Genomic DNA, 14,171 nt, shown 5'->3' with positions numbered 1-14,171 from the left:
TTAAATTTCTATTCAAAAGCACCTGAAAGAAATCAGAAATAGGTGTAACAATGCCATCACATATAAATGAATAACATTTTATGTGGAAAACTAGCATATCATTGGTGGATTATTTTCATATAGGAACATTCTAGCAATTTTATGATTCATCTGCCAATTTCTTAGGTAAAAAGAGCAATTTTAGTTTTTAGTTAAGATTTTTGGTAAATATGCTAGTTAAAGCTGCTAAAATCATAATTAGTAAATCTAATAAACTGACATTTGACAAAATGATTATTCACCAACTGGTTTTTTCGTAAATTAGCCTACTTCCCTTCAGGAGACCACATAAAGAAGAAGGTGGCTAAGCTAAAGTGGGATTCTAGAGGCCTTAGCCAAATAAAATCAGAGACTTAAACTTTCAGATTAAGATTAATTTTTAAGAGGATGACAGTTCCCTTGGAAAAATTCCATGCAACTATCAAAATCATCACTATGTATATTCATGAACAGTTATGCAAGTAATGCTTAAAAAAAGAAAAAAAACCAGGTAGAAAGATTTGCAGGAGACTTAAATGCTTAGGAAATATACTTTAAAGATGAACAAAAAGCTTAATATTTATCAATTTTACTTTTACATATACCTGTAAATTTAAAAAAATTTACAGTTACTCCAACGAAAATGTGAACTTTGACTTAATATTTACTTAATACATTATACTCTGAACTACCTTTCCCACTAACTCAGTGTTGGGCATGGTAGTCAAGAATGCTGCTAATGCAGAAGCTGTCATACTTTATGATCAGGTGACTTGTTTCTCTGGCCAACAGTCAGTAGGATAAGGAATTGGCACACCACCCAAATGCAGCTTGCTATAGGTTGTCCAGTACCATGAGCGTTAACAGGACTGTTCCACACTGATACTAACTGGCTAATTCTATCAGTCCCTCTTTTGTAGACTTTGAATAAGAGACATACAGGAAGACTCAAATGACAAGAGTACGCAGGAGGGCAGAGAAACATAGAGAAGGCAGAAAGCAGGGGAAAACAGATTAGCTGAGCCACCATAATGACAGAACTGTACTACAGTTGGGAGCAGTGGACACTTCTATTTAGAAAACATTATGACCAAATATCTAGGGCTGAAGCTGTTTGTGCTATGCTAATTTATGTTTAAGCTAATTAGTTATGACATTTTTATGTGTAGAGGCTCACTAAGCTAGTAATACAAGCTGAAGAATTTTCCACTTTACCATGAAGTCTAACTGTAAGCTAGCAAGTTTTAACTTGTATGACATTCCAAATTTTTTATGACACCTTAATATGAAACATATTCCTGCTCTGCTTGCTTCTCTATGTATCTTTGTAGGAAACTTTACCAACTGATAGAAATTTGAAGAGCCTTTATAACCTCCTAAGGTTAGCCTCACCCCTGGAATTTTAGCACAACCTCCACTGTGCATAGATAATTGTTTTACAACATAATAGTGGTTAACACAACAACAAAGGGGAACCTGATAACAAGCATAAGTTCAACACTGAGAATTAACTTAAAAAATCTGAAAATGAGTATAAAAGAATGGCCAAAGAATATTCAGTCTCATTTATAGAACTGGAGATTCTAGTGCATTTAACATAAGTGGCTTTTCAAACTGAATTCGAAGAGCCATACTGCAGAAATGTGTTTATGCTAGAAAGTCTCATGTTAAACAAATTTGCTTTCTTAAAAATTTTAAGACCCCTTAGAGCCTTTAACATTTAAGTAGACCCTATAAAACCTCCAACATATAAAATACATAGTATTTCTCAAGTTTCTTGGATCACAAGGCAGTTTTCTTTTGAAGTGGGGTAGAAGGAAAAGAAATGAATGTGCCTATCACAATCTTCCACGACCAGTGATCCCCTGGAAAATGAGGCTGGGAAACAGCCGCTGTATCACACACATCCTAGATCACCCGTACAAGGCTGTGAGTTTTGCTTGGTTATCCCAATTTTCTTGTCTAAAATTTTCTCCTATGGGCTGTTGCATGAAAGGAAGGTAAAAGGAGTTAATGACAAATAATCTTCATCCAGCATATTTTATCATTTTTAACAAATAGAAAATATTTTCAAAATGAATAAAAATTATTATAAAGGAATTTCATGGCTTTAAGAAGATTCTGTGTAGATGCTTTTAATGCCCTGCAACATTTGGCATGCTGGAAATAAGCATTTAAATCCTTCATGTATCACAACATAGGTATTAAAAGGCCTAAAATTACTTTGACTTTCCACCATAAGGGTATCCTTCTATATTTTTAATTTACTCTACAGTAAAGTAAAAGTTACCAGTAAATTGTAGTACCTTACTAATAAATAGCTACTATCAGTAACCAAACTTTTGGTTTAGAACTAACATTGGAAAGTATTTCAATGCAATTTTTTTAGATAGAATAAATCACCCTCATTCAGAGTAACAAAGAGAACAAGTACAAACCTGGGTGGCCTTTTCCAACTGCAACTTAAGATCTGTCAGTTCCATATTTGTATCATGTAGCTGTGCTTTCAGCTTTTCATTTTCAGCTAGAATCTGTTCATAAAGCTATAAAAATTAGGGTAGAACAACAAATTATTTCTCTATTCTCCTAAGATTGTCCACTGATTACTATGCAGTATTAAAAGAGAGATTAATGTAATATGTGAACTATTAAAAGACTCACTAAAACTACTTTTTAATGCTTTGTGGTTCCAAGGCAGAAATTTTTGGTTATATAAGTGCTCATCCCATATAAACTCTTAAAAAAACTAGTTCCAGAATTTAAAATTTAAAACTTCACTGAAAAATTTTTAGTTTCCATTAAAAAAGAAATTCAGTTATCTGTTAAAGAAGGGCCACATATCTGCACAGCAACTGTACACATGGAGCTAAGGAGCCACTTGTGATCTTTACTTGGAGTCTGTGAGCTTTTCTGCCTGTCATTCTCTCTTTAATTCCTGACACTGAGATGGAGTCTCAGTTTTACTTATTATATTTGTATTTTTCTAAAGTTAAAAGAGAACTGAAATATTTCTTCAACACTTTTATTACACTGGAATCTGCTACTTCTTTTTCACTCTACCTCTACCACGATAAATATCTCTTATCTAGACTGTCCTAATTTTAGAATTCTTCTCCTGATGTCCCTCTAATCTGTTTTATACATGGCAGCAAGAGTTAACTTTTCAATCACATAATATTCTTATGCCAACCATTCCATTAACCCCCAAACATTAAAAACCCTTGAATGGCTTCCCAATGTTCTCAGTGTAAGATACCCTTGAAAAAGCCTGGTTGGCCTACATTTCTAGCTGTGACCTCATACCACTATCCCCTCTGCTCTACTAGCCTTCCTTAAAATTTAATTACTTCCATGCATCATGTACCCGTCCACTACCAGGTTTGTGTACTTGCAGTTTACTTCATCTGGAACACCTTTTTCTCCCATTTTTGCCAGTTAACTACTAATCATCCTTCCGTTCTTGGCCGAAGCTGCACTCCTTAGGAAATAAATCTATTCTCAGGACCTGTCACTTTTCTTTTGTTACACACTTTCATAAAACTGTTTCTTTACTTCAGGATAGCTGCTTCGATTTTTAAATTATACATTAACATGATTATATGATAATGCCTGTCTCTCCTACTACATGAAAGATGTCCTTAAGCACAGTAACAGTATCTCCAACTTCACTACTTAGCCCAGATTACTGTTCAGTTCTTTACTTTACTGAACAAGTGACTGAATCTTACTCACAATATAAACTGACCCCCACTTTCTTTCTCTTGATGACTTGGCTTCTAATTAAGTGGGCAATTCAAATAGCTGCCAAATACCTGGGGATATGTACAAATACCACAAGCACTTTCTTTAAAAAACCTCACATTTATCACAGGCTCATAATATGAAGAATCAGTGAGTCAGAATCCTAGATGGCTGTGTTCCTAGGACTTATTTCTTAATTACGCCCATCCTTAATCTTCAATTGAACACTTTAGTTACTGCAGTTTTTCAGTTATGTAGGAAAAACTATATTCTCCTAGGAACATTCTTTGCTTGGCTCCTTCTGTTAACAAATAAAGAAAAGTAATGCATGTGTGTGTGTGTACACACACATAAACATATATCCCCCACCTACTGAATATCCCTTTTCAGCTCACAGTATCAGAGTACTGGCCTGACATACTTAAATGTGAAATGAAGTACTTCCCTTTTTAAAAACGAGCAGCTATTTTGTTCTCTGTACTATTAGCTGCCAAAAATGGAAAATTAAATCAGGGTACAGATTTCAGGGAGTTTGCAGGAATAATAACTAAACATAAATATCTCAACACTAATTGTTATTTTTAATTAAATATAACTAACCCAGTACCTTTTTGAAGTCAGCTGAGCCATCCTTTTCGAGCCTGCTGCTATAAGGTTTTCTTTCCTCTAAGTAACTGTATGATCCAGAGCGGCCCAGCAAGGAGTCATACCGATCACTAGCTGATGTGGAACTGGTGTCATATCTTCAAGAGATAAATTAAAGTCAAAATTTTTATTATAGGCTTTCACAACTTACATTAACATGTACCATAGTGCATATATAAACTTGATATTCCAAAATAGTACATAGCATTCTCCACATGTTATCTATTCAACTTTTGTGATACATAACAAATGGGAAGTTATTTTTAATACTATTAATCTCCATTATTTGAGGAAACAATTCAGTTATATTTATAAGTCAAAACTGGTTTCACATCATGATAAATTATTTCAACAATTTTATATTTTACATTTTTTTCACATTTTAACATCTCTGAAACCAGAACATGTCTTACAATTGATGGTATATTTAAAAGTTTAATTGACAGCACCTTTCCTTCTTTTAAGTAGTTTGCAACATAATTGTGGTTTAAAATTAGCAGCATTTTAGATTTGATGAACTACATGGGTTTCATCAACCTTTGACATTAATAATGAGACAATCAATGTTGAAGTAACTTAGGAACCCCAGGAAAATTTAAGTGAAGTTATCACTATTGTAAAGATGTAAGAAAACATCTTTCTTAATGACTTACTGTGAGTATTGAACTTTGTGAAGTTCTTTGACAAAGAAAGCTAGTTAACAGTTATTAGGTCATCTAAATATCTATAGATTTTCATTATGCAAATAATTCTAACAACTTAGAAAACACATAAATATCTAGCAACATACTTTCAGAAAGGATAAAAATGAAATAAGTTCAGTAAAAAAATTAAAAGCATACCTAGGAATGGAATCCGTCTAGAGAAAAAAACAAAGATAGGCATACTAAATTTTTGTTTTCATTAAAGTAACTTGATTGACCAAATAAATTTAACGTAACATTTATACTGTTTTCATATTATTAAACTTCTTCATTTACTATGTATTTTTTAACTTTAATGCAGTTGTTCTTAGATGGAAGTTCTAGAACACAGAGTTACTGTCTATTTTCACATGCATGATACCATACAATCAGATTTGGCAATTTGTGGTTGTCTTTTGTGAATTCCTATAAATGCCACCAAACATTATTTTTTAATTTGAAGAAAAACTGAGAGACTAAGAAGGCACATATCCATTACTTATACTTACTCAAGCAGGAGAAAGTAACGTATTTACTTTAAGAAATGTCAAATTTAATCTGTAAAATCCAAAGTAATCAATCTCTCATTTTTCTGTTTTTGAGGCATGCGTGGTAAGCAAATTAATATCCAAGGTATTTTATGTACAACAGTATACATACATTTTGTTTAAAATTTGCTTTCTGGAAATCCAACTATACATCCCTCCAAAGTTTAGCAATTAGGGGACAGGAAATTATGATTTAATTTTCTTAAGCATGTGGTATGCCATACTGAAGTTCCAAAAACTCTTCTTATCTAAATAATGAAGTGATTAATAGGGTAAAATAGTTTAGGAAGCCAAGGATTTTTGTTTTGTTTTGATGGTCATTTTTAGCTCCTCTTTCTACTAATGCACTCACTGAATCTATTGCTTTCTGTAACGCAACTATTCAGAAATGATTTGTTAAATTCCTCAATCTGAATGCATTACAAAATTACTTGGTTCCTTTGGAACTGAAGTTTGCCTTGGACTACAAATGTCTATTTATTGAAGTCTATTTAAATTTCCTTTGCAAAGCCATTTTTGTACCTGCTTCCTATTTTTTTTTGGATGTAATGCTTCATTTTAGTGATTTATTTAGTTTTGTAACACTTTTGAAGTTAAATTTCAATTTTCAAGATACTAAATTCATTAAGTTGCTAAAAGTGTTTATACCTTGAAAGTTCTCATCACAAGAAAAATAATATTCTGTATGGTAATTCGTTAACCAGATTTCTTGTGATCATTTTGCCACATACACAAATACTGAATCATTAAGTTGAACATTTAAGCTAATATGTCATTATAGTTCAATAAAAAAAAAGCAGAAACAAAATTCAGATTCAGGTATTATTCAAATTCAGATATTCAAATCCATGTGTAAAATAATGTGCACATATCAGACAAAATATCACATCTCACATCACAGTATGCACCCTGGTTTACTGAATTAAAATTTTAAGAAAATAAATTTTAAGAAAAACTCCAAGCAGTCACAGAAATCACACAAATTCTACTTCCTTATCTTTAAAAATCATGGTGCTATTATTGCTTATTTTTTAGTATTTTTTAAATTGTGGAAAAAACACCTAAGATAGAATTTACCATCTAAACAACTTTCAGGAGTATAGTGCAGTGTTGTTAACTATATTCACATTGTTGTACAACAGATCTCTAGAAATTTTTCATCTTGCAAAACTGAAACACTATACCCATTAAACAACTCACCAGGCTCTAGCAACCACAATTCTACTCCATTTTTATAAGTTTGAATACTTTAGATACCTCATATAAGTGGAATCGCACAGTATGTCCTTTCTGTGACCAGCTTATTTCACTGTGTCCTTGTGCTCCCTTGCGTTTTAAAATTATTTTTCTAAAATACCCTTTTAACTTTTATGATTAGTGTCATAAACCTATATAAAAGTGCCACAGCATAAAAAGTTCCTCTACAACTCCCCACTCTAACTTCTTTGGATAACCATTATTAAGCTTTTTTATGTTAACAGATAAAAAAAACTATCAATGCAAATATATTTTATTTAATCTAGTCCCTACCAACAGACATTCAGGATGTTTTCAGCTTTTTTCTTTGTGCTGCTCTGAACATCTTGTAGATTTATCTCTACAGATTTCAGTAAAATCCTTGGGAATAAATTTCTAGAAGTGGAATTGCTAAGCTAAGCTAGAAGGCATGACCTTTTTCACAAGGCTTCTGATTTGTAATGCTAAACTGAACTCCAAAGTGGATGAATTCATTATAGGCCCCAATCTTATGTGAAAATGTCTATTTCAAAAGGAATCATCCCAAATCTGAGCATTACTGAGCTCTGCCAATTTCACTTTTATATTAATTATGTCTTTGGTTATTAATGGGACTAAATGCATTTTCAAACTTATTGGCCATTTATATTTCTTCTTTCATAAAATTCACATATTTCATGAATTATGTCTCTATTTTCTATATTTTATATATTATAAATATTACTGTTTTTAAATGTTATAACAGAGGGCTAAGATTATTTACCTTTAAGCAAATATGTGTCTCAACTTCAATTAAGGCTATCTTTTCTGTCGTACTCTTCTAGCTTTGCAGGTTTAAATCTAATTTGTTAATCTTTTCCCTTTTTCTTGGCTTAGTGTCATGCTTAAATTCTTGACTTACTACAAATGTCCTTTGCATGGTAAAAGTTTTATTATCCAATAATTTAAAGAAAGCAAAATCATAAAAGCAAAAGCAACAGAAGTGCTATTTTTGAAAATAATGTACAATATTATGACAAAGTAATGAAATTTTCCTGTGACAATATTTAACCTTAATTTTCCTTTAATTCATATCCTGACGGCAGACAGCTTAAGCTTCATATGCAATTCAGCATTTTCGAGAATGTTTTGGCATTTACAATTTACTTTTCTTTGAAGCAAAAAAAGTACATGCCAGAAATCTATGTTTCGGTGTGGCAAACTTTGATTCTATAAACTGAAGAGAAGTTCTGTTATCAAATACTTTTGAGGTGATGACAAAACTATTTCAGAAAATGCACAGGAGAATCTTGCTGCTAAAATTATTTCACAGAAAAGTCAAGTTTGATACTACAAATTGTTTACAGAGCAGCACACTGGATGGAAGCACTTTTCTAGTCTATTACAGAAGACACTGGATTACACAGTCTTAACTCACGTTCTTCCTCTTCCTCACGGGGCAGCAGGAACTAGGTTTAGGTGAGATGGTATGTAGCCCACATCAGCAGCAAAATGGCTGCAGTTTCTCAGTGCTGGGACTTGTCTGGGATAAGTCAATTATTATCATCCCAGCTCCACAAAGTAAACCAGCTTATGGATGAAGCTGACATACAGGGTTGTGCAATATAACTGGAGTACAATAAATTCTCTGTTTAATTCAGTTTGAGTTGGGAATTCTGTTACTTGTTTCAAAAACAAGATCCAGACAATACTCTATCTAAAATGAACAAAAACTAAGTTGTTTAGTACTAAGAAAATTTTTCTTCTTAGAAATTGTGTTCTGTTCATCCTTAATGTATCTCATGTATAGTTTTAACAGTAAAATATAAACACAATATGTATCAATATGCTTCCAAGTCACAACTTTGGAAGCCAGAAAATCTTTTCCTTCTATCCCAGCGTGGTGGCACATGGGGTCTGTGGGCCAGCAGTGACAAGTACCAGCTGGGGATGGTTTACTAGTTCCCTCTCCTTGTTGACCTGTCCATTGTTGTTCCTTGAAAGATGGGCATTCACAGAGTACTACTGGGAAAGGAAGATGGTGGCCAAGTTTACAGAATATAATAAACAAGAGACATAGATGACCTGGAAGAGTGCTGACAACTGATATACAAAGGGTTTAAAACTGACAAAAGCTTTATTTAAGCCTTGCAAATAATTTAGCCTTAGAAGTAATTAATTCTTCAGTCTGAAGACTTAATTATCTGTGAAATAAAATAAAAGTACCTCTGGGTCAAAGAAGGCAACCCTGGCCCTAAAAGTAATGTCCACAGTCGCACACTCACCTACTACACAGGTAACCAGCTTCTGTTCACTTATCACGTATAAGTGTAGATCCTTGCTGACTACAAAGAATTCTAACAGCTGTAGTTAGGAACTCAGTCAAAATGAAGAAGATATGACCAGAATGACATTTCAGGCTAGACAGTGCTGAGTTTATAAGATCAGAAGCAACTCATGTTGTGCACCCCTATGTGAATGCAGCTCTTTGCAGTGTGTCAGCTCTCTGCACAAACAACAGGGAAAGGGGGTTTGGGGGAAGGGGGAAAAGGGTATGGCTGGGGGAGCCAGTGGGAAGAAACTTTCATCATTTGCTAGCTGTGCAAACTGAAGCCATTCAAACTAGTTTCATCAATACTGGGAAAGAAAATGCTTTTTCAGAAGATTGTTGGTCAGTTGTGATAATGAATATAAAAGTCCTTTAGAGACAATAAATTTCTAAACAAATGTAAAGAGGATAAAAATGCCTTTTGTCTTCCAGAACATTACTTTGCCATTTACAAGACTAAAATCTGGTTCTCATAAAGTATACACTACTTCTAGATACTTTCTGTATGGACATTTCTTTGTTAAAAGGTACTATTTTCTTGTTTTTTCTTTTCAACTTTGAAGGTTAATTTATACACAATAAATTATGTATACTTAGACTATACAGTTTGAGGAGCTTTGACAGTTGTGTGCATCCATCCATAAAATCATCACCACAATCAAGATCCAGAACATTTCCATTGCTTCTGAAACATTCTTTGTGCCCCTCTCCAGTCCCTATATCCCTGGATCCCAGAGACCCACGGACAGTCTATCCCCAGCATGCAGATGTGGTGTGCAATGACTGTCTTGCATGAATGAACATAAACACAAATAAAAAGTAATCCTTAAAAAATAATGAATACTTCCAAATACAAAAAATAATGCTTTTTACCTGAGTTTCTTTCTTATTGGATCCGTCTTCTGTATCTGATTGTTGTTCTTGTTCATTTTCATCACTCTAAAATAGATTGTCAATTTATTTTAGTAAACTAAAGCTTTATTTCAAATTATTCATTTTTAAATACTTCGGGGCTTTCTAATTTAAAATGACCCTTGAGAAATATCTACAAGGAGATAGACCAAAATGAAAACTGTTTTTTACATGGGAGTTTTTCTATCCTATTTAGAGGAAGGCTATTTTGCCAACACAGCAAAATCTCAGCAGGTCGGCACATACAGTAAAGAAAGACAATCTGCCAGCAACATGACTTAGTAAACACATTCATCTTGAGGACTGGACGTTAGAGGCTTAGCATAAAAAAGGAAAAGATACTCCATTTTACTTTGTAGTAATACTCCACATACTTGAATAGTCAATGCAAGTATTATTTAGCCACTCAACTATGAAGCAGCAAATATAGGAAATTTATTACCTTAAGTAAGAAAAGATGGATTCTGTAAGCCTGGCAAGATTTATATAATAGTCCTATTATGTTTTTATATTTAAGTAGTTTTCTCAGGAGTTTGACAGCACACCAAATAGAAAATCAGAAATTTCTTCAGAGTTTAGAGCACTCTAAATAGAAAATTAGGGTCTCAGTTGGCTAAAGCTGGAAGTCTTAGATTATGGGAATATTCTACTAGAAGGCATTGAACAGCTCAACAAACCTTCCAACTAGTTTCAAAGAAAAGGGAAATTTGCATTCAAACATACCTAGCTCACACTCACTATAAAAGTACCACAGGCTTTTAAACTATACCATCCTGGTTTCATACTTATGTATAGTTATTTTCAGCTATGTGACTTAGGGAAAATTTATTTAAATATTCTTTGAGCCATAGATACCTAATCTATAAAGTAGGGATAAGAACTTTACATAATTAGAATCTTTGTACAAGCTATCATTTTGGTACCTAGCAAAAATGATACGTGAAGTTATTAAGTAAACAAGAGAAATCAAAGCTGCTACTACTAATATTATTTATCAATATAAATAAATTCCACACCACAAACATTATCTTTATGCACTGTAATTTCATAGAACATAGGAACTAAAAAAAAAAAGTGGGGTAGCACAGAGGTCCTGAAAAGTAGTTAACTATAGAAGATAGGAACCTAGTAATACTATAGAGCCAAGCTACCTAACCACACCCCCCCCTTTCTTTGACAAGGCCCTTGGTTCTTCTGTGGGCAATCTCATAGAGGTTCAAATGTATGACTATGAAAGGGAAAGGACGCCATGCTTTGATGGTTGATAAACACAATTCAATCAGGTTCAATTTAACAAGTTGAGAACTGGAAATATAGATTTCAGGGAGGATCCTTATAATGCTAGTTAAGTGTATGACTCTAGCAAATAGTTTTGAAGGGAGAGCTGCTTTGAATAAAACTGGGAAAAGATCAATACTATATAATAAATACAGCTTTGTCTATGAATCTAATAAGATATAAGAGTTATGAAGAGATAATTTTTAGTAATAAGAGGTCCTATAAGACTGTGAGTTTTTATTTTACATTTACTTTATTTAAATGTTACTGGGCAATCAATCAAAATCAACCAGAAATCATGTCCTTCCTTATGAACAAAAATGGCTCGCCAAAAGAATACTGAACCAGAATCTGATCAGTTCTCCACTTGCAACTACCAATTTATAGGAAATATTTAAAAACTACAGAAATGTGTTAAATTATACTTCAGAGCTATGATAACCCAGCTCATTTGAAGGTAACTATAAGGAAAAAAAAGTAAGATGGAAGGAGAAAATTAATTGATTTTAAAAGAAATTTAAAGAAATAACTAATTATAATGTATGGTCCTTATTTGGATCCTAATTAAACCATCAAAGTATAAAATGCAACAAAAAACCATATATAGCATATATGAGTAAACTGGACATTGAAAATGATCAGATAGTCAATATTAAGGATTTATTGTTAATTTAACAACAAATGTGATCATGGTATTTGTGATCACTTACTATATGATAATGTGGGTGGTTACTGTTATTATTAAAAATACAAAATTTTAATAATTAAAAAAAAAGTCCTTATCTCTTAAAAACACATACTGAAATTTTACAATGAAATGATATTCTAAGGTTTTCCTCAAAGTAATATGGGAGTTGGGGAAGTGATGGGGATTTAGCTTAAATAATGGATACCTGGGGTACGCTCATTATTCTTTTTTGTTACTTTAGTATATCTGAACTTTTATATATTAAAAATTAAAATTAAAAATGGAAAAATAGAAGAGGTTAAAAAAAGGGTGAAAACAAATTACGTTTATCCTCTTGTACTTACACACTGCAGTGAAACAGTTTAAGTTTCACATTAACAGTGCTACCCCACAGCTCTCCTTTCTCTGCATATGAATAGCAATGTCAGGCATACAATCAGAGAACAGGAAAAATTTTTATAGGATTGTCCTAACTTGATATGTAATGCACCACTTTTTATAATCATATTTTTGAAAATGGGATTAAATATGAATCACCTTTCTTTCAAGAATTTCTAAAATAAGGTAACAGTTTAGCCATTATACAACAATCAATATATGGAAGCTGAGCTGCAGCCATTATTATTTTTACTCTAAAATTGGGAAACAACCCTGTGTTTAAGTAATACCAAAAACCTAAGTACTTGTTTACCTATCCTTATAAAGAAGAAATTTCTAATTTAATAACTCAGCTCAAACATATAATGATAATTTAAAGAAATATGTAATCTGAGGCATAGGAGAAAGTATTAGTATATATTTTTGGAAAGATTAAGCACACTGTCAAAGTAATTATATTGTAATAGGTTCTCACATCTTGTGTCCAAAATGAAACTCCTGTGGATCTTCTTTTCTCTCTTGGTCGCCGTCGTTCTCTGATTGACTTAGGTTGTGATTTATCTTCTCCTTCTTTTTCCTCTTCTTTCTTTTCTCCCTCTGTGAAGGATTACAACAAACCACATGTAGCAATGTGTGTTGACAGTATTTTGCAAGGTAAATACAAGAACAATTCAAGTCAACCTCCTTTGTGAAACCTTCTAAAATTCTCTAATCAGAATTAATTTTTGCCACTCTTAGTGCCCCTCAACAACTTTATTTAAACATGTATCTGTATCTTCCATTTGACATGATCTTGAGGATCAAGACAGAATTAATTTAAAGTACTTCATTTTTCTAGTGCCTAAAACAAAAACTGTGTTCAAAAGACAGTCAATAATATTTGTTGAGTAGAAAAAAATTGATCCTATGAAGACAATGGGGTTCCAGTCATTAACATCTGATGGGGAAATGATTACTATATCCAAACAATTCTCAATGATGAAACAGTTAGTAGCATCATACAAATTTAAGCTTCTGCTTCTACTATTCCCAGTTCTCATTCAGCAGAATACAGTATTTATTTCACTTCTTTTAAATAGTATCTAAACACCAACCCTTTCTTGATGGAAAAAAATATTTATCTGTTATCAAAAACAAAACAATGTAAAACAAAATGTTAGTCTTAAAATTTGCTTCCTTCCTGGGAGTGTTAAAATGGCTTCAGACTAATGTATTAGTAGAGTATTAGAGCCTTTGAATATGCTTTAGAAAGTAGACATACAGAACAAAGTAATGTTAAAAATGATTTTTAAAAGTCTCCTTGTATCATCAGCAAAGAGTTACAGCAAATGGAACCCCAAAACTGTAATATCAAGAGGTTTTTTTTTTAAAGTTGTTTTTGAAATTAGAGCAAAATCTCAAACTCTAGCACATATAATGGCTATCCAGAAAATAAAAATGGGTAAGATGGGTTAAGAGGGCACCATTCCGAGAGGGTGAGGGCTACCACTACTTGGCTCCAAGCCAACTGTTGGTATGTGAGAATTCAGACCCAATGTCAAATCTTCCAATTTTTCAATAGAAGATGGAAATCTGGACTTTTATGCAAGCATTCCTAATTTTAAGTGTTGGTTAAAAAAAATTTACAACATTATGCGGGCTTAAACACTTTGTGGTTTAAAGAACTGAAATATCTCAATGACCAGCAAAAGAAACATCAGCTAGACACTGGGAAAAACCTAATTTTCTGAAGTTTA

At 32.7% G+C, this 14,171-nt stretch overlaps 1 protein-coding gene across 7 annotated transcripts in view; it reads right to left on the bottom strand.

The window, feature by feature from the left end:
- Positions 1–14,171, bottom strand: part of PPP1R12A (protein phosphatase 1 regulatory subunit 12A) — a 136,517-nt gene that overhangs the window by 15,534 nt on the left and 106,812 nt on the right. For all 7 annotated transcript variants that reach the window (XM_073214817.1, XM_073214814.1, XM_073214815.1 and 4 more), the window contains 5 exons: positions 12,911–13,032; positions 10,053–10,118; positions 5,247–5,263; positions 4,367–4,502; positions 2,457–2,561 (listed from right to left, as the gene is read on the bottom strand). In XM_073214817.1, coding sequence (XP_073070918.1) covers positions 2,457–2,561; positions 4,367–4,502; positions 5,247–5,263; positions 10,053–10,118; positions 12,911–13,032 — 446 coding nt within the window. The remainder of the gene's footprint in view (positions 1–2,456; positions 2,562–4,366; positions 4,503–5,246; positions 5,264–10,052; positions 10,119–12,910; positions 13,033–14,171) is intronic.

This window comes from Manis javanica, chromosome 10 (assembly GCF_040802235.1).
Source record: "Manis javanica isolate MJ-LG chromosome 10, MJ_LKY, whole genome shotgun sequence".
Lineage (NCBI taxonomy): Eukaryota > Metazoa > Chordata > Mammalia > Pholidota > Manidae > Manis > Manis javanica.
This window is presented reverse-complemented; position numbering and strand designations above follow the sequence as displayed.